At 37.0% G+C, this 24,296-nt stretch overlaps 1 protein-coding gene across 4 annotated transcripts in view; it reads left to right on the forward strand.

Moving 5' to 3' along the window:
* DLC1 (DLC1 Rho GTPase activating protein) overlaps positions 1-24,296 on the forward strand; it is a 245,891-nt gene that overhangs the window by 141,405 nt on the left and 80,190 nt on the right. Inside the window, exon 1 of one of the 4 annotated variants that reach the window (XM_015625004.3) lies at positions 6,128-6,440. The exons of the other annotated variants lie outside the window; for them this stretch is intronic. Coding sequence (XP_015480490.1) covers positions 6,326-6,440 — 115 coding nt within the window. The 5' untranslated portion in view covers positions 6,128-6,325. Of the gene's footprint in view, positions 1-6,127; positions 6,441-24,296 lie in introns of those variants that run through there. 4 annotated transcript variants of the gene reach the window in all.

The raw sequence follows: 24,296 nt of genomic DNA on the forward strand, positions 1-24,296 counted from the left end.
GCCAGATAAGCTTACACTTTGAAATGCACAGAACTCTAATTAAGCTATGGGGCTGTTTACAAAGCAGGGCCATGAGGATTGTTAATATTTATTTGAGATCATGTTTAATTTGAGACTCGTGGATGTATATTAGAAGGCTACGCTACTCAGTTTGTATAAACCTGTTAGTATGCATTTAACTCACAACAAGAGCTAATTAGTGTAGATGTTTTGACAAGAGCTTCCACCAGAAGGAGGTTTAGGCATTGAAAAGCTCATGAAAGCCACAACAGCTGTAGTTTGCTGCTGGGGTGGGTGGATTTTGAGCATTTTCTTTCTTAAAATTATATACCCTTGTTGTTCAAAAGTACAGGTCGGGGCCATGGTATGAGGGTAAAAAGCATGTACATCTTTCAAAAGCAGTGTGTACAGAGGCAAATACCTGGAGAGAAAGTGATTGTCCTTGGGGCTTCTCCAAGCCTCTCCTACCCCAGAGAAGGAGAATGCAGAGATGCCTGGCAGTGTACTCTTGACACCATGGAGCAGACTCAGGAGACTTTCTCTGTTGGTCTACTCTCTCATGATCTACTATCTCTTCTCCAGAGTGCACCCATTTGTCCCCTAGGCTGTTCAAGGGTTAACACCAGGGTGCTGACATGAGTCAAATGGGCAGTTTTCTGAATGCAAAATATGATGGGACACATAGGGTTGAGTACATGGACTGATATATTGCCCAGATATCTTTACAGTTACAAAAGGACACCTATGTGCTAAATGAAACTTCTGGATATTTTTACTTTACCTAATTGAAAAACAAAGATTTAAAAAAAAAAAAATCCAAATGAATCAAAACATGACTTTGTCATATCTAGAATTTTGTTGAGATTTGTCAAGCTTCTATTGAAACTTTCATGTTTTAACAGAACACATTTTATTTCCCTGTCTTTCCATAGGAGTTTCTCTAAATCTTTCCAGTGTGTTCTGATTGGTGCCTGCTTCTTAACCTGATCCATATCAGATTTCTCAGATACAGCAGATACTGCAGAACCAGATTTTGTTTTGGAAAGCAGTACATGTAAAATTCAAAATTCAAACCAGTGCTTCTTTTGCACTGGTCTCCTGGTCTCCTTGATATCATTTGGAGACATCTCCTGAGACATGAAACAATTCACATGACATGTGCCTAGCAGCCTTTTTTAATGAGATATAAAATTCTGATTCTGAATCATTCTTTTGTTTTGTGATACTTTTGGAGAATTATGGCATTGTGTTTTTTGCTTCTCTAACAAGGAGAAAGATGTTTGCATGTATCAGATCAGGCAGGCTGCATAAACCACTCAGCAAAGCTGCTCTGGATTTGCCACACCATTTGTTGCACTCTGTAGCAAAGTCACAGCAAAGCTCGAACTGGCATCCTGTTTAAACTATGTTTAAATTATGTATCTCTGACTGCCTGTGCTTATTTTGGATACATACATCCTTCCATACCCAAGGGTATGGAATCACACAGAAGAACTAGAGATGTACATAAGAATTTGCATATTCATGAAGAATCAGAGGGGAAGTGGATGTATTTTAGAGCAAGCTGGAAGAGCACGAGGCTTGCACAACTGTTAGTTTATTTCCTGAGAGCTGGACTTAGTTGCCAGAACTAAAAATGATATCACCATTCCTGTCCATCCTAGTATCCAAAGTATTCTGTCTGGTCTTTGTCTCAAAGAGCAAAAAGGATCTTTGGTATTATCTTTGTAGACCAGAGTATGGATGGAACCAGTAAAGGACAGAAAACAGACAGTTCGGCAAGTGTAGGTAGGTCCTTCAGCTGGAAGTGCTCAGCAAGGGTAAGGTTATAGGGAATCAGCCTCTGCTTCCTGCCCTTGGCTGGTTTGAGAATTATGTGTTCAAGAACAGTGAGCACTTTACAAGTAGATTCAGCCTTGAAAGGAAGGTTGGAGAGGCACAGCTTTGCTTATGCTAACAAGAGGTTTCTAAAATATTTCCAAAACAAGAAATGGGAGAAGTCAGTGGTTGCAGTCTGAAGGCAGGTCAAGCCTGGGGGACAGGAAAGGCACTGCCCTGGGACAATCAAGGGTGGAGCTGGTCTGAACTGGTGGGAGGGCTGGCAGGGCAGGGAAGGTAGGGTCTGGTCCCTCTAAATATTTGCTCCTGGAATTACACAAGGACTCCTCCTAGGTGTGCATGCTCCTCCTCATGCATGGAGTGGGCAGCTGTCTCTCTCCTGAGGGTGTACTATCACCTCACTCCCCTAACACCAGCTCCTGCAATCCCCTCTTGTCAGCAACAGAGCCCTCTCCTTCAGATTCCCTTTGTACTATTTTTGCTTCAGCACACATCTTTGTTGATCCATCCCGTCTTTAAGAATTTCTTTTTGTGGTCTTTTTTCATCTCAGCCATTAAACAGAAAACACTGCATAAAATTAAATTCTTATGGAAGATAGCTGGAGTATTGACTGCACTATGACTGTGGTCAACAACAAAATTATACAAATTCAAATACAAAAACCTGTCTGATGGTGGTCATTCTTAAGTTTGCAGACACAGTAAAGCCAAAAGATAGAGGTGCATCATAAATTTTACCTAGACAGTTGGTGGTGATTTAGGACTTTGCTTATTTTTGCATGCATCTTGCTGTAAGATCTGTAAGATGCTGTACACAGCTAATTGAATTGTAGATGTAAAACAAGGAAGGGTGCATTTTCCCAATTACAGAAAGGGTATTTGTTTTCAGGAGATTTTCCAGTACATTGTCAAACAGAGCAGCAAAACATTTTGCCACTTTCTTTAAAAATATATTCTTTGCCAACCCATAAATCTCAGCATTAAAACCTTTTGCCCTTAATGCCATTCACAGTGCTCCAGTTTAGCTGTTTGGTTTAATAATAAACTATTCTAGTACACTCATGTTGATCCACATCAAAGATTCACGGTCTGTACCAGGTGTACTTGGTACCAATGGCCCCCTCTCCCAGTTCAGACTGTAAGCACGAGTTTTCCAGAGGAATGGAGGAAGTTCTTCCACACAAACAATCTGTAAGTAACTGCAGGCCTGTGATTGAGGTAGATGTCTCTGTGAAAAAAGCTACACCTTCAAGGGGAGCAGGAACAAGCCTGAGCTGAAATGGAAAATATCTCCTCATAAGCAGACATCATCTGGGCAGTAGTGACTGGGAACGTGAGAGGAGCTTTCCTGATATTCAGAGCAGGGCTCTCAACATGAGTATCAGATAATGGCACAGTGGTGGTGGCAGCTCAGCAGCTTTCCCCTGGACACATGGGTGCTTTCCAGCACAGAACTCTTGTCACTGTCACCCTGACCCTGCTGCCACCAGCTGCCTGTACACTGTGCTTGTGGATACCTTTCCAGCATCATGTGGGTATTGAGTGGTGCAGACCAAAACTGAGTGTATTGTTCCTCAAGGGACATTTTTTGGAATCATGCAAGAATGGAGATTGCAGCACAGCTCTGCCCCAATACCATCTTTTAACATGATTTAAAAATCCTTAAAAATCATGTGCCTTCATGTTGCATGGAAAATTCTTATCTCCTTTTGTGACTGTATGAATCTCAGATTTCCTTTTCTCATCATATGTCTTTGCTTTTAACAGTATTCCCCATTATATCTGTCTTCATTTTCTAAAATTATTGTCCGTTATTTTCTATCCATATTTCTTGCCTATCTAATTATTTATCTGTCCATGGCCCATTAAAAATTTTCAGACATTTAATTCTTTACACAATCTTACTTAGATTACCTATTTATTTATGTTGCAGGATCATACAAACAAATGCTTTTAGTAGTATTTCTCGGCTTCATAACAGTTTATTCCTCCTTTGCCCTTTGCCATTTTCCAGACTATTTTGTTGAACTGGTTGTAAGAACTGTTTTAAATATTTTAAAATATATTTATGTCAACATATGTAATGTAACCTGAAGTAACTGAAATGATCAAATCCTAATTAGAAATATATGTATGTTGCTTATTTTATTTTTAAATTCTTAAAAGTTGCTTTAGCTTCTAAAATGAATAATGGTCTGTATGTTTTTATTGACATTGTAGCCTGGACTAGGCAGATGATTTTGAAAAGGTTCCCCCAACACCACTCTTTGGTTCATATCTCCAAGCAGTCTTGGAGCATGGGAATTGGATGGTTCTCAAATGAAACTAAGCCAAAAGATGTACCCTGGTAGAGTGCCAGTGATCTCCAACCCAGTCATGAAACCCCAAAGTTTCCTTCAATTCAAAAGATGCAGGTAGAGATACTTCAAAGTAACTCTACCTGGAGATGTGTCAAAACTTTGGTACCATTTATTTTGCTGTATCAATCCATTCTTTCTGGGCCATGTTGTTGGTAATGTAGACATGACCACTGGTAGTTATAACCCTGTTGAGACTGTCATAACCCTTGCTGCCTTCTAAAATAGAAGAATTCAGTTCCTGATTAAGTTTTCGCTTACTGCATCTTCATTTAAAAATGAATAATTTTCTTTTGAGCTGTTCACTAATAGCAACAGCAGATCTCATCTGAAGAGAGAGTACATGTTTCCAAACAGATACGTTGTGCTCTGGTCATCATGCCAGCATTTGCCTATGTCAGCCTATGTCAGTATTTGCCTGTGCAAGCATTGCACTTGCTCCACCAGGAATTCTTGCAAGAATAATAATTAAGAAAAAAACAAAAAAAAACCAAAAAACCCCCCCCCCAAAAAAAAAAACCCAACAAGAACAAAAAAAGGACAACCACACAATAGTGTGCTATCATACTGAATTTCTCTAAAGAGCTGGCTGCTTCTTTCTCTATCCAGTCTCACAATGAAGGAGGGGTGTAACGAGGAAAGCAACTGCCAACTATAGAGATCACTCGCTGCTGTTTTGTTCAAAGACATACACAGGACATTAGTGTTTGCAGATGCTCTATAAAGATAAAAGACTAAGGCTTAGATGGGAAGAAGTTATGATCTGCATTAAATAGATGGTGAGCCAGTTATTCTGTCAATTACACTATTGCAAATACCATAAATTTCTTCTAATTGTAAGAATGAGATAACAATTTGTCTCAAAGGAAATGAGGACTAGTGAAAATGAAGGGAACTGAGAAGACACCAGAAAAAAAAAAAAATGCAACAAATAAGAAAGAGTGAAATAAATTATCTAATGTTATGAAGAGAAAAACTATTTTGTTCTAGGAAAAAATTCAAAGAGAGTGAAAATCCTTTTGTTAAGGGTTAAAACTCACAATTCTTTATTTGGTCTCTATATGCCAACTTTGTGAGAAGTTAGTCAATTTTAATGATAATACATCTAAAGAAAATAATGGTATCCAATATTTACAGCTGTAGCTGCTGTAAAAAAAATTAAGAACTACCTGTAGAATGAACATGAAGACAACTCTGACAGTTTTTTTGCTTTCCCATATTTTGGAGGGGATTAGGTTTTTAAACTGGCATCTCTCATCTCTTCACACTTTACTACATTATTAAAAGGGGAAAGAGAGTATCAGGCACTCTTTTATTCCTCCCTTTCTCCCTCAGGGAAGCCACAGGACACAGTAATCAATTAAAAAGGTCAAAATAAGCAAGGTCAAATGGCTTAATTTACTGTGACTATTAATCTCAGTTACATTCATAAATATTTTTCATATGGGAACTTATCTTTCCACTCAGCAAAGATGTGGAGGCTCCTTTTTTCTTATCTCCCCTTCTCCTCTCATGTTTTTTATTTCCATCCTTCCATTAGTGCATTGTCATGAAGTACTAAATATAGGAGACTCAGAATTGGGCCCTATTCTCTGCCTTAGTTAGGGCAAAATGCAAAAAAATTATGGCAACAAAATAAAATATTTGATCCCTAGATATTTAAAATTACTTTATCTCTCTTCTATTTCTTACCTTTTTCATGTCCAAACGTGAAAAATTACCTGAAATATCAGCTAAGCAGGGAAATGTTATCCTAATAAATGAGCATGCAAGTATGTGCCTGGTAAGTTATTTGATTAAACAGGAAGCTAGAATCCTATAGATATCCACAAATAAAGCCCCAAATCTAAATGACTGTATCGTTAGCTCATTTGTAAACTGTTCCAGATGTAAGATTTTGGCAGCTTTCCAGTAGGCTGGCTGCAGTCTGAGCTTTCCTGCATCCGCAGTGAGAACTGCAATGCCTGACTCTTCAAGGAAAAGCTCCACGAGGCTGATGACAAATTATATAAAGTAACAACCTGCCTGCCTGGCAAAGAGAAATCCAAACAGATCCCCGGGCAGAGAATGCCCTTTTTCCTGGGGCTAAGCTACAGCCGTTTGACCTGGATGTGTGATCGATCTGCATTATGCATCACCCGGTGAAAGCCCCTCTGAAGAGATCATTTAGTGATCATATCAGGGACTCCACTGCTAGAGCCTTGGATGTTATCTGGAAAAACACGAGAGACAGACGACTGGCAGGTGAGAAGGACATTACATAAATATATTTTACAATTCATAAGGGATCAAAATCTCTAACAGTAATTAGTGGTTTCATTTGCATATGTATCGATGTAGCCTCTGAGTATTTCTCCAGCCTTTTGTTTGTGTGTCATGTTGCATCTGTGCTGTGCCTAGGGTGGAACTGTATGTGCTCCCCTAACTAGATGAGACAAACTTCAGTCAAAAGAAAAACAGCAGTGAATTTTGGTCCGCTATCACGGCACAAACTCCTCAGACTAAAGTGTGCTGAAGCATTTTATTTTGCTGTTAGGTCAGACTTTGTGCTTTACTGCTGTGATGTGCTTCAGTGAGTTGCGTTACGGAGCATTTTGTAGCCAAGGAGTGTGTCAGTTGGAATATCTGGGCTGTGCACTCAGCAATTACTGGTATTTCCTCTGGCAAGGATTTCAGTGCTGTGAGCTCCAAGTGAGTGTCAGGTATGCCAGAGCTAGGGTTCTGATATATAAATTACCAGCCATCTATATCGTTTCAGCCCACGTTTTTAGTTTGACTTGCAAATATTTAAAAGCTTGGGGCAGACCATAACAGAAGGCAAGAGAAGAAGATAATTTAACTCACTTTATTTTTCTCTTCTGTTACTGTCTGTTAGCTGAATGCTTCATATTCACTCTGCTGGGGTTGTTACTTTTATTTAGCAGCATTTAAAGGTTTTGAAAAAGGCAGCAGAAAAGCACAATGGGTGTGACTGCCAGAGGGATCATTTTGGTTTGTTTGTATACTTACAGTGGGGGTGGTTTATTCCAGAGGGAGGGAAAGAGGGAGGAGAAATGTGAATAATGATAAAATCGAGGATGAGATGACCAAGAGGCAGACTTTATGGCTTACTAATGTAAACTGAACTTTTACATCACTCTCCTGCGTTTACGTTTTGGAGGAATAAGAGTAGCTAAGTGCATAGCAGACATTTGGTTGAGTACTGATTCCAGAACTGATTACATTGGGTAATCAGGCGGTGAGTGGCCATTGCCTATAAAGAAGCACGTGGGTAAAAATCTGCTCCAAATTAGACCTACTCATAAAAGACTTGTTCTTCCCACTTGTATAAGTGACTGGATCAATTCTGTGCCTGTTCCCATAGATGGCAAAGGAAAGTGAATTTTCTAGGCAGAGGAACTCAGCTTTAAACTGTTTTACTGTAAAAGCTCATGGTCACAGGAGATGGGGGCATCATATTTACTTTAGTGCTCTGTAGGTTGTCACAAATATGGCAGTGTCATAAAAGCACTAGACATTAACCTCTTTTCACAGCAAACAGAACAAGTCCATTTCATCTCTCAAAAATGTGTTATAAAACTGTGATTCTTTGGTAGCCTTAACCACTACAGGACATGGAGCAGCAGCCACAACACAGGTCCTGATGTTCAGGATATTGCTGAAACACCACTGGAAGAAGTGCTGAGAGGAAAGAAATTCTGAATGAAAAGGCATGGATGTTACACAAATCTATAAAAGGGAAGCCAGTGGGGCCAAGTCAACCTTTGTTTAAAGCTGTGTTGCATGTTGCCTGGTCAGCTGGACACTTGTTTACCCTGACATTCGTTGCCATTCTACCTGCCAGAGATGTTTATGTGAATGCTTGGAAGTAAGGTTTTTAATTTATCATTAAGTTTAGAATGGCATTTGCATCAACAGACTCCAAGTACCTCTGGCCTGTGTCCATGTACAACAACTGCTACCAACTGTCTTCTATAAAATTGTTTCCCTCTCATCAGCTGGAAAGCATATAATGATATGTAATTTATATACCTTCAGAATGTGAGCTACATATGAAAGTATGCAGATTTTATCAGGATACAAACAGAACTTGATAAATGTATATATTTAACCTTGCATATGATTGTCAAATATTTGGAGGCTAAACAACTGCTAATTATATTTCTGGAGACTCTGTCACATTCCTAGAAACGGGGAGTGAACGTGAACCCTTTAGCCCCTTTAGCTGCACTGATAAGGGTCGGCATGTTTTTATTCTACTTGGCAGCTGGTTATGAGCCATCACAGTTTTTATCAATACAAGGCTTAGATGTTAGAGGACCCTTAAAAACAGTGACAGTTCCATTTTCCAGGCTGTGCTGGTGATGTAGACTTGTCAGTCCACTAGTATATTTGGGCTGCTGTCAGACAGAAAATCTAAAACTCATCAGGCTTACCCCCAGTAAGAAGTACAGTATGTAGTTGGAGTAAATATTAGGGTGTATTCCAGAAAATACTTTACAACTAACAGAGATTCAGGAAGAGAAACAAAACAGCAAATTGTGTTGCTGTTCTGTTTGTTCTCTGGGATATCAGCAGTTTAAACTGCTGACTACCTGAAAATGCTCAAGAAGGGTCATGACACTGAAGGAAGAAATCCTCTTAGATCAGCAATTTGTGTTATCAGGACACGCCTTTAAAAAGACACATTATTTGCAAAAGAAAGAAGAAAATCTGAAATATGCATTCTTCATGGAATATTCAAGACAAAGTAAATGTTTTGCCTTCAAAAAATCCTTCTAGCCTGCACACAGAAATAGCACTTCATGAAATGTAATTTGATATAATCATCAAACAGGGAGTACTATCTACTTCCTAAGTAGGAAATATATAATGGAAAACGTTTTTTTTCCAATAGATAAGAATGTCTGGAGAAAAGAAGACTTTGGGAAGACCTTGTAGCAGACTTCTGGTATCTAAAAGGGGCTTACAAGAAATCTGGAGAGGAACTTTTCTGAAGGGCATGTAGGGAAAGGACAAAGGGGTAATGGACTTAAGCTGAAAGACAGTAGGTTTACACTAGATGCTAGAAAATCCAGATTCTGTACTGTGAAGGTAGTGAGGCACTGGCACAGGCTGCCCAGAGAGGCTGAGGACTCACTGTCCCTGGAGGTGTTTGAGACAGGGCTGCATGGGGCTTTGAGCAGCCTGGTCTAGTGGAAGGTGTCCCTGCCCATGGTAGGGGGTTGGAACTAAATGATCTTTAAAGTCCCTTCTAATCTAAACCATTCTTATCATTCTAGGATTCTATGATCATGTAGTCTTACTGACATAAAAGAAAGGGAGCCATAGTCCTGTACAAAAGGTACAAACAATATTTGAGGTGCTGTTAAAATTGTACGGAATTGAATGACTGTAGCTAAAAACACTTTAATTTTGAGTGGGTGCAGTAAATGAACACAGACTGCCCTCTCAGGTCACCTCTGTGTGCTCTCCTGTACTGGGCACTGCAGAGCAGCATCCTCATATTGCTTTCAAACCCCAACACCAGGCCTGAGTTACTGTCTGTGCTGTCTTGTCTTGTGGCAGGACAGCCTGCAGTTCAGCCAGCTGAGGTGGAGCACACTCATAAATACGGCATATTATTTATTATACCATATTATGGCATATTGTTACTGTTGTATACATTTGGTATAGCAGATAAATTTGGTCTATATTTATAAAATACCTATCCTGAGGAGCAGTGAGCTGCAGTGCATCATAGTCACATCATAGCAGCACACATCATGGTTTTCCACTCTGTCTTTTTTCCTCTTTCTTGATTTATGTAGAAAATAAACATCTAGACACGTGTCTATCTGATGATCTTAAAATGTGGAAAATTATTCCCTAGGTAAATCATTAAATATTTTCAATTTCTGGAGTTGCTAAAATTTTACCACTGGTAAAATGACCACTGGAGGTGGGAAAAAAATTGAGGATAACAGGTAATGGAGTGAATAGCAAAAATAAGGACTAAGGAGAGAAGAAGACTTCAGTTGAAAGAGCCTCTAAATAGGCAATATGAAAATTGTAACTTTTCCTGTTACTGGATTCACAAGAACTAGATGTATTTCCTTTGGAGTTCTCAGCTAATTCCCCTTACTAATGTCAGACCACATCCTCAGCTGGGAAGGGAAGAACATTCTGCCTTCTTCAGTAAACAGATCTCCCAAAGAGACCAGGATTTCATGCACAAGAAGGGCAGCAACACAGAATGAGTTTTCACAGAACAGGAAGCATGCACACACCCTCAAAACATTTTAGACAGATTTCTCCTAGTGCCTTCACTGTTGTCTGAGTTTACATCACCCAATGTAGCCTTTATCTACATTGTATTTAGAGCCATTATGTGTATCATACAACATGACTAAAGATCCTGGTTTTTTCATTTTCACTAGCATTTTTTGGAATGCATGATCAGACACTGAGTACAACTGACTACTAATGTGTCTCTCTTTTAAATTAATGGTTGTTTTGGTTTGTTGTTTTTTTTTTATGGTGCGAAAGTTACATTGTCTTCTGAAATTCTAGTATTATAGACAAAAAAAAATGTGTGTAGTCTGAGGCTGGTGAATTACTGACAGTTTGGCTGCACTAGTTTAGTCATTGAAAGTTTGAGGTAAAAAAAAATCTTATTTGGTATTTTAAAAATAAACTTTCACCTATTCTAGTGGAACTATATTGTTTAGTTACCTACTTAGCATTTTTCATATTCAATTTTCTTTTTTTTTTCTAAATTAAATTTCACTAAAATTTCTCAATATTGTATTTACCCCAAGAATAAATTTAATTTTTAATAAAATTAATATGTTTTAGCCTACTTAAGTGGGCTTTTGCCACCATTGCTTTTCTTGGTTTTGTTTTCTGTTCATTGCCAAAGAAATGTAATTATTCAATTTCCAAGATCTGTTGCAGACCAATTCTCATTATGCCTACTTTGCTAGTACTTGAATCATGCAGAAAGAGTCTACATGTCCTTGTAAGTTATTGCTAAAGATATTGCCACAGAAGAACTCAGGGATTGGTGAAAAAGTAATCCCATCAAACAATTCATTTCCATTTAGATTACTTTTAGAAGACTATCAGTCAACTTTCATCTAGTTTTCATGGTTTTAGTTTTTCTGAAAAGTTTTTCTGCAGAACCCTTTGGGTAGACCTTTTATTCTTCAATATTATGATTAGTTAGAATTATACCATCATTTAAGTTTTTCTTTCTACTGGCCATTATCAATTTACAGAACTTGTCAAGGAACACTGGGTGCATCTGCTACATCCTCTCTGCTCTAGTTGATGCCTAATTTGTTCTCCATTATCAACATCCCTGTATTTCCAGTGGATTTATAATTGCTGATTTCTCTTATACTCTTCTCTTACCTCTGATGCCTTAAAACATAAACATAGCCATGGACAGATTGTGAAGTCTGCCAGTATATATATATATAAAATAATTCTTAAACATTTCACAGATATTGCTTATACTTCAAAGCGCGTCTGTAGCTGTCTATAGCAAGTAAAGAAAAGAAGGAAAGGAATTTTTATCCTTTGACATTTTTTTAAGCTCCAAGTTAAGGGGAAGAATTTTCAACATTTCAACTGTCCCCAAAAATTTATGCTCATGCAGAAGAGAAATTACTTCTTGAAGTGTTTGCTTTGTTCTGAGATTGGAGAAAGATTTACAGTGTGTGTAAGTGAAATAAGGTCTTAGAAAAAGGATATGTTGCAGAACTCAAGAATATTTGATATATAGCTTCAGATATATCACTGTTTGTCTCTATCAGCATTTTTAGGAAATTACTGACCCCCACTCTGGAGACAATCTCCTACAGGTTTGGTGCTCTACTCAAGCTATTATATAAATAAAAAGCATAGCCACCTACCGTGTAGAGCATGATCAGGTATTGATTTGATACATATTTGTAAATAGACCATAATTTATAGAAAAGAAACAGAAAAGCAGTAAATAACAATTGTCTGATAATGAAAGGAACTGTATTTGTAATAAAGCAAGTATAGAATATCCAGTGTAAAACATATGAATAATTTTGGTTAAATGGTTAAATATCATTATCATATACAGTTTCCTCCCTTTGAGAGTTCTCAAAAGTTTTGCTGTTATCTGTATAATTACTAAACAAGCTTATAGTGTAACGAAGTTTTTTGAGAAAACATCAGTTTAATTCTTGTGGTTCATTAGTCTTCACATCTTTCAAATCCAGATATCAAATGCAACCAGAAATAATGCATTTCATAAATAGCACAAGCTTGCATAATTTTTTAATTTGCACACTACCACACTAAATTCCAATCAGATATCTAGAGTATTGTATGTTTTCTTTAGCATTGGTGCTTTTATCATGGAATGACTGTAATTAATTTAAGACAAAGTCCTTTAATCAAAATATTCACTCAAAATGGCATTGGGAATTAAATGCATCATTTGGTTCTTATTCCATATTTTGTTTATTAATTTCTTGCTCTCTATATGAAAACATAGAGAGGTGCCAGAAAGGTTGTAGGTGCCTGTAGTGTGAAACTGGTGTTTATTTTTAGCTACTGGAATGTCTTTCTTCCAACCCTCTCACACTTCTAATTTGAAGTCTTATACTAAAAGAGGTTGGAGTTCTCAAAAGGAGAACATGTGCATACTCTGTCACCCTGTCTATTTGTAATAGATATTTTCATACAACAGAGCTAAATTGCACTGTTGGGAGACTGGACAATTGGGAAGTTATATATAAAACTTTCTCATTTTCCTCAATTAGTGAAATTTTAAACATTTATCTCATGGAGCTCCACCATCATTTCTGTAATCACTCAACAACAATGGCATTGTTTAGTCCAAGTTTACAATAAGAAGAACACAGTATACTAAGCATATTGTAAAAGTGGTTGCTAAAAAATCCTCATGCATTCAAATTACACCAGCTGGAGAAGATTATGGAAAGGCACCCTTTTTTCAGTGTTCTGTTTTTTTTCTGCAGCCCTTGTAGTCAATTCTACTGCAGCAATCAGCCAGCAAACCCATATCCCATCCTGCCTGAGATTTTAGGGATGTGCAGAAGAATCCAGTCCCCAGACACTTCAGCAATTAGGAATTTTTAGAAATAACTTCATTGTTTCCTTGGGGACTCCAAACTGATTCTTTATGAGCATGGGTCAAGGAGGAAGGGAGCACACCCAGAGCCATGCACAAATCATGTCCAAGAGGAGCTGGGCAATCATGTCACTCTGCAAATGGAGAATGAGCACCCAAATGAGAAAAATATCACTGTTGCATCAGGCAGCTTGGACAGGAGTGGAAGGAAAAAGGCAATACACCTGGCAACCACCTGTTAGGAAACTAGCCTCATCATTTATAGTTTTCAGCATGCAAGGCTTGTATGTGGTACATGTTGTCAAATGGGGATTAAAAATGAGTGGGAAAGATGAAAATTATGGTCTGCTCTCTCCAGGCCCAGTTTTGTAATCCATCATTGTGGATATTGTTAAACTCTAGTCTTAAACACTGGACACCACAAGATAAGCAGCATTGTGTCTCTGCTAGAAGTCTGTGCTAATGACAGACAGCCAGGAGGCCTCATCTTCTCCTGTTCTTTGAACATTCATGTGGACTTTCCAAAAGCAGAGGCTCACAATCCCCAGACCCGGCTTCCCAGACCATATACTCTGTCTGCACTGAGCAGGCCTTTTGCACATCTGAAAGACCACTATATATTTGAAACATTCCTAAAAACTGCTGAAAGTGCTGAACTGCTCTGCATCAGATTGTTTGGAAGGAGCCTCACTCACAAAATATTTCAACTGCTACAGTTCTGCTAACATCTGGACATCTTCCTTACGTCAGAGGTGGATGATGAGATCCAGATGCTATGACTTACTGATGTTTTCATTAACTTCTTAGCAGTTTTGTCTTTGTTTTGTTTACCAACTGCAACTTCTTAACTCCAGCTCATATATGTGAGTGTTACTGGGAGAGGGGGGAGAAGAGCTGGAAAGGAGGGGGCCAGCCAGAGAAATTAAATTAGTCTTTGGCCTAGATCCAAAATAACTGATTTCTCTTATTGCAATACTCTGTTCCAGGATATGCAGTCTGTGGGAAGGTCAGCCCTAGATAATAAGAAGCATTTCACCAAGCTGCTATTTTCAGTAAAAATGAGCTATATGATTTGCTAATTATGTTCTAATTTAAGAGTAAACATGTTAAGCTAAGAAGACAACAGGAAATGAAGATGTAAGATAATACTAATGGCAACTTTGCAATATTTGCAATATTAATGGTTTGCATTTACAATCATGCCTAAATCTAATTTTCATATAGATAACATTTTTATATTGTAAGCTATACATTAGGAACTCACTGAAAAATTCTTTGGCAGCAAATGGAGTAAAAAAACATAACAAAGGAAACAACAACAACAAAAACATATCCAAGAAGCTGTATAGTATCTTCGTGGAAACAAATGCCTTATATTTGCTAGTTATACAAATTATTATTGTCTACATATAATTTAATTGCTTTTATAAGAATTTAAACCATTTCCAAAGACTAGTTCCTTTAGCTTTTTATCACTGAAAATAGAACTAGTGCTGGCAGAACAGCTTTCCTTGCAATGTACATCCTATTAAGAGGATGAAGTGAATTTTCAAAAACTGACTAAACTTGCATTTGCATTTTATGTAGCCATGCACTTAAATTTTTTGAGGGAGTTGAAAGAGAGAGACACATCACAGCACACTACTGACTGACTGATCAATGTCCTTACTCACTAAATGTTGCAGCACTGTGAAAGAAATTGACATCAAGAAAATTCTGTTTTGAAGAGACTATAATCTGTTGAACAATCACTGTTAGTGCTCAGTAGGAGGAGGTAAATTCAGAATCCATTTAAGTTATTATGTACCCTAAAAAATGCAGCAGCCACTCAGACCAGCACAGGCAGAGAACTTATCAATCCACTGAGCTTCCTCCTGCAGTGCCATGTTCACCAGCTTACAGAAATGTGGGAAAACAAAAAATGGGCCAAATTATCCCAGTGCAGGAAGCATCACCCTGTACTGCAGTTTGCTTATTGATATCAGTATTTCCAGACTGCTAGAAGGTCATTTAGCAATATAGTTAATTTTTGGACTTGTGAATATATTTGTCTGAGGGTGCACATATCTGTGTTAATCTTATACAGAAACAGCTAATACAAATAATAGGAGAGAAATGTTTAGGCAGATTCTACTTCCAAGTGTTATATTAAACATAAAAAAAAAAAAAAAAAGAAATGGATAACAGCTAGCCAGTCAGTCAGTTAGCTGGACAGCAGAAAAAATACAATAGCACAAGTAGGTAATAAGATCTGAGAAGCTATTTTCAAAGCAACATATTAAAAAGTTGTGACCAGATCTGCAAAGATATTACAAGGTAAGATTTTATATTTTTTTTTCCTTCATCCTACTTCACACCCAGGTCTCTTGTGATTTGACTTCAGATTCATCTTTAATTTCTCGTGTTCTCTTACGTGAAAATACAATAGAGCCCATCCATGACTGTGCCTTTTGGCTTATACTGTATTAGAAATTAGAGCGGTTTATGTTCTGCAGTTTACCACAAATAGGGATGAGAGTTTGGCACATTTTTCTGAGAGACCTGAACTAATAGAAACTGATTGCTGAAAAGGTATAAGAAAAAAGGAAATCTGCACTCTGCTTTTCTCTTCTTTCACATTTTGAGGTCTCTCTTGTGTACCAATAAAATTTCATTTGGCAGCGAGATAAGACAGAACCCATACAAGGCTGTTCAGCTTTAGATGATCTTTTTGTTGACGCTGTATCAGTATTCTGTTCAGACTTTGCAGCATTCTTTCAGAGTTTCTGCAAGAGCTACTTGATATGAAGTTCTTGATATGTTTTGGCAGCCATCCTGCAGTAGCAAAGTATCTACCATGTGAGCTGAAGGAACAACTGGCCTGCCCTGATGAGCTGTGGGCAAGAAGTGTTTGGTAGGTAACTGCCTGCCACTGCCAGCAGAAAATCTCAATCATTTAAGCTGATGCTGGTCCATAAAACTTAAAAAAAAATAGAAATTTGTGTTGTCTCATGTATATATAATTGAATATACAAGGTGGCCTTTTTTGCTTTTACTTTGTTCATTAATCTGATAGTCTTCCAGGTAGCTATCTGTGAAATACATAAAAGAAAGCATGATTTCAGAAGGCTAAGTATGCAGCTCACTTCCATCCAATATTCTTCATCCAACATCTTCTTGTGCTTTGCAGTATCATTTGTCCATCCTTGCAGTGTTCAGAGCTGAGGGACAGAGACATGACTGTGAAGTGTTCCCAGAAGGCTGGTGCAAAAGAAGCCTGACCTCAATCTTCTATTTTCTCTCCATATCTTCTACTTGTCAAGATATCTCTATTTTTCCTTCAGTGAGGTACACAGCTTTTTTGTGTGCTGTGCTTACCTTGATACACCAGCTCTTAACATGCCTACTTCTCTTCATCCTGAACACATTCATTTAAAGATGGTAAATCTTCAATCATGTGAAATTAATCTGCCATGATGTTTCTTCTGATCAGTAGTTCACCAAATATTCCTGGTTTCATCAAATATTCCTTCTCACACAGAGACAAAAGCATAAAATTTTTCAATGCAAATGAAAGCAACTTTACTGAGTAACCTGATTGAGAGGGTTTACTTTACTGTCAATTAGTTTGATAAGAGTGCTTAATAATTAGGGGGAGATGTAAATTTGAGTGGCTGGGGACAGTAGCTGAAGTCAAGCAGAACACTGATTTTGTTTCCTTCTGCTTTTAATTGATGACACAGTGAAAGAAGTTAATGTAACGGATCTAAAGAAAAACTCATCTTTTTCCTAACATGAGAAGGTGCTGCCTAAAAATCTCTCATTGTGAAAAACCAAGACAAACAGGATTGCAATCAGACATTTATGTTGATGAATTTGTTTGTTTTTCTGCTGCAAGAATTTGCTGAATGGACATATTCACAATTCCAACTTCTAATACAGAATTGCCAGCCATATTCTGTGCACCACTCATTTTAGGAGCCTGAGAACCTAATGAGGCTTACAATATTGATAAAATTCTAACATTCAGTCTTTTAGCCAGAGTTAGAGTGGCTTTTTTTCACAGTCGTATCAACAAAGAAAAGGAAGATGATGTTTCCATATGATTTTTTCAGTCCAGTAGATATTAGTACATAAAGTGCATACATACACATATATATATATATGTATGTATGTGCATATATATATATATATGCTTCTTGCTATGTTGATTAATCTTCTGAATTTCTATAATAAATGAATGAGATAGGAAGAATCCTTAAGCAAAAGTAATCTCATGGTCAGAATTGTTAAGGTCTCTAATAAGACTGTTCCTTGGCTTTAAATCTGATGTTGGGATCAACCCAGATTTCCTTGAGAACTCTTTTCTAGTTGACTGCAAGTTCACTTTTTGTGTGTCAGATCATACAGAATAGCCACAGTTCCTTTTCTGAGAAAGAAAAGTTTCCTTTTCTGAAAAAAAAAACTATTACCAGCACCTCTAACCTTCTACATTATAAATCCCATAAAATCTCACACAGAAACTTGCACATTTGAGAATTCTATATGTTTAATTTTTATTTATAAATTCATATATCTATTTTCTGAATTTTCATGCTCTAGTAGCAAACTCTATATTTTGAACTTGAGTCGTTTGTTCACTGGAAGATGAAATTTTCTGTGGTCTGTTAGGACCCTCAAGCAAACATTCAGATACCTCAAGCTGGACAGAAAATGACTGCACACATATTTATCACTGGCATCAGCACAAGTATTATAGAAACATAGATTCTTTGGCTCATTTCCCAGCCATGGCAGCTTTTAAGATAACTTGAAGCCACTTTTCTGTTTGAGTCTGTTCTTTGAAAGTACTTGATAAAATCTGTTCCATTTCTTATGGGCATATGTTGTCATCCATAGGCTTTAAGGGCTTGGCCTGCAACCTGACATAGTAAAATATTACATATGTTCACTTTGTATAATTTCAAAAGAAACCTCCCTCTGTACCCCTTAGAAATGCTGTTGTGCAGTGAAGTACATGCAGGGTTATGTACCATGGTATGCTAACCTTGCTGAAGCTGACTGGTGTATATCTATGTTATAATCCTCTGGAGATTTTTTTCTTCAACTGAATATGCAGAACAATTAAAACAGACATTCAGTGAAAGTGAAAAAAATGAGATATTAGGTTAGAACTGAAGTGTCTCAATTTGTTGATCAAAGAGTAGATATTTCTTATTAACTTAGGAATTTTCTTAAGTATCTTAAGAGAGAGTCTGTTGGATGTGAAGCAATGAAATTAGATTATTTTAAAATACTTTCTCATTTCAGAAAATTTAAATAGTTTCTGACTTACTATGGGTAAAGAATTTTGCTGATGTGAAAGCAACAATAACTTCATTGAGGAAAGAATGCAGTCCAACAGAATATCAGTGTACTGAAGATAGGTATTTTGATGAGATTTCAAAGACCTATAAAAAGATAATCCACATTTCTCAATCTTCCCAACCACCATGAGTAGTAGAAATTATTTTAAAAACCTAAGTAGAAATGCTTGTAACATCTACCCTTACACTTTAATGCCGTTGCAACATTTTTGGGTGACCATAACACCTAATTCCTTTCCCACTATCCTGCTATCTGAATTTCAATTTTTGTTCCATCATCCATCAGATCTATGTGTTTAAGAACAGAAATAATGACAATCTCCTCTCTTTTTTTTCCCCTCAGACGTTTTTTCATAAAGCAAAAATGATAGCTAAGAAACTTCTCTTATTTCTTTCATGAGTTCTTCTTCTTCCATGTTTTAATTAGTACTATGTATAATGCTTCTTTTGCTCATAAGACCTCTTATATTGTAATGTCATTGGGGTTAGCATCCTCACACAGCCTGTTTGAAAGCTGAAACCAGTAGTTTCTGATCCCTGAGAGCCCACCACTGCTTTTAATAAGATCTACTGAAGCTGTTAGGAATTAAAGGTCATTACAGTTTTGTGTATATTTGGGCTATTTGGCAAAATTAGCTTGCCATGGTGGCCTGATGGGTAATGATGAGCACATCTGGTTCCATTTCTTCAGAGCTACCACAGCAAGATGTAATTTCAAACATGAGGTTTCAGTATTTACCACCTGGGGAAATCCTCACAGGGATTTAACTCTTCTCTGTCCACGTTAAGATCATTTACTCTGCTTCTTCCTTTGTCTTCAGTGCATCAAGCCAATTAATCCCCACCATTTCAGTTTTCTGCCAGAAGCCAGTTCAGGATATGAAGTAGCAGATTGTTTGTGACAAGGAGAGACAACACCATATGTTCATGCAGTGCTGGAACAGGTGCTGGGCACGCTCTAATATACATTTTTCCATAGAGTGACAGTGCTGTAGATGAAATTTTACTTTATGACAGAGGGTTCACAGCGATGAGCAAGCCTGAATTTTTTTCTGAATGGCAGAAAACTTACACACTGTATAATGTGTTGCAAGAAAGAGATCAAAATTAGACATCAGGAAAAATTGTCTCTAATAAATAAGTGTATTTAAAGAAATTATTTCATCAAAAATATTAGAAACTATGATTATTTTTTATATTTCAAAGATGGTTCAGTTAAAATGTCAAGTTCAGTACCACAAAAGGCATAGCAAAAAAAAAAAACCCCACAGATGACTACAGTACAGTTTCTTAGTGCTAGAAATACATACAATTTTTTACATACAATACCTTTATTGCAAAAATGCAAATTTAAAATATTACTAAATTCTACTGTTCTGTACATCTTATACATTCTTTTTTATACTTTCTTTACTTTTTTCTTTACATCTTATACATTTTCGTTATTTTTTGTTATTTATTTTTCTGGTCAACACTCATTAAATTAAAAGGACATGAGTGAAAATGAGGAGTAGCACAGACGTTTAGCTACATATAAGAGTACACCAGAACTTCCATTGATATTTTCCTGTATTCTCAAAATAGATAAATTTCACCTTCCTGTGTTACCATTAATGCTTACTAGAAAGCATGAGAAATAATAAATTATTCAGAAGTATAAGAGGAATTTATAAAAAACAGGAATAGTTCCATGGGACCAAAATGAATTTATAGTTGTTCTTGAAAAGCAGACTGCATTTTATACCCAGTAAGTGTGGGCTTTTTATCTTGTGTTTCAATTATTTGCATGTTTCTAAATTATCATGAGAGCTGGGGCATGGAAATCCTTTCTCCTGTTCATTTAGCAACATAACTGAAGTCTCCACATGGATTTGTTCTCTGTTTCTTCCTATTTGTGTGAATGCTGGCATACAATGAAATTAAATGCCAGAACAAAATAGGCACTTTATCTAGAAGCAGAAAACAAATAGCGTCATCATCACTCTTATGGGCAATCCCATAAAACTGGATTTGACTTCAGATTCTTAATTGCCATCTGACTCCTCCTGGAATGTGGCAAAAACATGATGCTTTTAGCTGAAAGGTGCCCCAGCACAGCTTTCTGAAGAAAGCTAGAACAGAAGACTGATAACTCATTTAAAAAAAGAGGAAATGGAAATAAAATTCCTGTACTGAGACTGAATCTTATCTTCCTGAGACTTGCTCTCCCATTTGCCTAATATTTTTCAAAAAAATTCTCATGCAATATCTGCAACCTGTCCAAAAAACTAGTCTCAGAGGAATTTATATCATTATCCTGAGAATACTTCTTGTACTTATGACTAACACAAATAAATCACTATACCAGACCTAATTTATAATGAGAAAAAAAAAAATCACACTTTCCCCCTCCCCTGATGTTTAATTTGTTTACTAGATGAAATCATTCTACTAAAAAGCCCAATACATTACATAATAGTACTTATTTTATGGGCACAGAATAATTAGTACTTGGAACTGGTGGACTGGGATGAGCAGGAAATAAACTTGGCCTTTTCATTAGCGAGGCACCAATTTCAATCATATTTGAATTTTCTTACCATTAAGGGATTTTTAATATAATTCACACCTTAACTGAGGTTGGGAACATCATATGATCCAATATGTTGTGTTGAATATTGCAGGGAAGTCCTATTCAAAAATATTTTTCCTTTTCCCACAGACTCAATTTGAAGCATGCTATGCACTATACTGTGGCTGAAGGTCTTCTTGTCAAAGACAGCATTGTTTATTTTAATGGAGTTACAAGAAACATTCAATAGCAAAGTGATAGTAGCACTAGACGAGGCCCAAATACGTGAGCAAGTCCTCCTTTTCTTTGTCTAGAACCAGTACAGAAAGTCCCTTTATGTTGGAAGCCGCATGTGTAGCTCTGCTCCCATTCCACTACTCCACATATGTACACAGAAATAACACTTCCCACTCTGAAATGCAATTATCCAAGGAAAGACAAAGAAAAATCTGCACATTCAGCAGTTTTGACCTTTTAAAGCTAACGTAAGCCCACCCTTTCCAGAAGAGTGTTTGCAAATTCCATGCTGTTCAGCAGGACCTCCTCTCTTAATGCTTTCCCTGCAACATGCATGTGTAGTGACATCATTCCATAAAAATACCCCTGGCTCGGTCTGCTCCCAGTGTAGGTGTGCAGGATATGAGTACAGCCATGGCTCCAGAGAGCTCATCATCTCACATGAAGGTAGAGGAAATTTTGTAATGCTTATCTATAGCTCTGTCCTTTAGTTACTGTCTGTTACACAAATTAATTCAGAAGCATTTTTGTGTGCTTCTGAATGGTAAAAGGATTCAAATTTCTCACTCACACTTGAGCCCTTTTAACAGTTAATACTCTGCTTTGAAGTCACTTTAAACTCAACAGGTTGATAGAAATAGCAATGAAACTCCATGCAGATTTAGAAACCATCATTCTCTTTGCTCAAGGTGAGGATGAGCAGTGGTAGCAGCGGCTGGAACTGCAGCTTTTTAGGCAGAGTAACTCCTTTTAAGAAGACAATAAAACTGCTGAATCTTCATAGGCAGTCACAGACATGCTCAGCTGGTACCAACTGTATGCCTCAGTCTTATCTTATTCTTCCCCCTGTGGGGAGAGTCTAATGAAATTCTCAACTCTTGGCCTACAAGCATGCAAGCATAAAAGTGGTGAGCTGATGGGTTTACCACTGAATTTCCTGTATGCAAATGAATGCATCCACACTTCACTGGGTATGAGAACTTAAAGGTGGGAATAGCCTTGCATAAAAAAAATACAGTGGGGTTCAAAATCAAATTTTATAGTCAAAATATAATTCCACTATGTGGCAACAAAAAAGACTTCCAGGAGAATCAGTCTGTTTTCTTAATTGTAATTTTGTATGTTTGCCGCTTGTGCCTTAATTTTAACTCAAAGTACATTTTAAATATTACTGTAGTATTAATTAATTTGTAGTCAATTGGAATGTCACTATAGGTTATAAAAAACTCAAAAGATTCTGCTGAGACATACCTATTAAGCAGTTTTGTTAATTAAGGGTGAAAGGAGAAATTCAAGAGCAAAGCTCAAAACGACATGCACAACACAAGACACAAACAAAAATCATCCAGCATTGACATTCACTGGAGGAAAATTAAAAGAGCTCACTATTTAACTTATTACTTTCTGTAAAACCTTGTGAAACAGCAATAAAACCAAGAATCTAAATAACCCATCTATTTCAGCAACAGCTAGTAAACTAAACAAGCAGCAACACGGATGAATCTTATTTTATCTGTCTTTGGCATGACTGTTCACAGTTTCTTAGCAGCTGTGACATTAAAGAGTGCTCCTGAGAGAATGACCTTTGAGTCTCTGCAAGCATCTTTAAAATTCTGAACTTTAAAACTGGCAGACTCTCTTCAAAAAAATATTTTGTATGTATGTCAGGGCTGTCATGAATTTGAGACGTTGTGTGTGGTCTTACAGGTCTCATTAAATCCTGTGACTAGGTGAGCTAACTACATGCAATATACTGTACAGAAAAGTGTTATTAATAGGTGTAAATGGGACCCCCTTAACTTATGCAAATAAGGCACCATTACTTTATTCAGCCATCTGTTCTGATTTGAGTAGGCATTTCCCAGTATGCCAGAGATTACATTCACTTTAGTTTTCTGCAAAAATGCTTATGAATAATTCTGACTCATTCTGAAGAATGATTTCTTTCTTCTCCCACCTGAGTTCATTCCTTATAGATAAGCAAAGATCAGCTCATCTAACAGGGCATTACCTCTGTCCTCACCATTCACACTCTTTAAATATCATCAAGAAATCATAGCAGCTGTTTACAGAGGTATCGCACTTAAGGTCATAAGTGACATGAGTGCTTTATAGCTCTGTATTTACAAGATATCAAAGTGGTTTCTTAGAGAGTAGTGCAATTTCCCTTCTGCTCTGGGTGCATAAAATCAGTGAACCCAATAAACTAGAAAAGCCTCATTAATGGAATCAACTGTCCTTTGTAAGTGAGCAGCAGAAGCCAGCAGATCAAAGGTGCCCCACTTCCTTCAGTAGTGCCTGCACATCTGTTTTTGTTAGATCAAATATGTGGTTAAGCTTTCTGGTTGACAACAACAAAGCTTTTTGCTATTACTGTTTTTCTAATATATGCTGACTTCAGTTTTCAGCCCATCTTTTTCTATAAATACTTAAGCGTTTTAACATCAAGTTATGGGTCTGATTGATATAAGCTGTGTCTAAGTTTAGCTACAGAGCTAGAAGAGATGTGATGCCCCTAGTCTGGCTCATGTAAATAAAAAGATTAGAAGGTACTTTGCTGGAGTTAAATTTCCTCCAAAGTAAAGTATTTTGCATCTATATCCAGCTACAAACAAGCCCAGGACTGGATCTTCTATTCTATTAGTAGGTGTGCTCTTGCTTATGAAAAAGAGATAGAAACCATAAAGAACGGTACAACCTCTGAATATTTTAAGAAAAAGAAAATTAAAATAATCTTTTTTTAAGAATATGTTAAACTGGGACGAAATTTGAAGAGATGAGTATTAGTAGACAAAAATCAAATTGGCTTCCTTTTGTTTTTCATAGGTGAGAACCTGTTTAAATACTGAATA

This window comes from Parus major, chromosome 4, assembly GCF_001522545.3.
Source record: "Parus major isolate Abel chromosome 4, Parus_major1.1, whole genome shotgun sequence".
NCBI lineage: Eukaryota > Metazoa > Chordata > Aves > Passeriformes > Paridae > Parus > Parus major.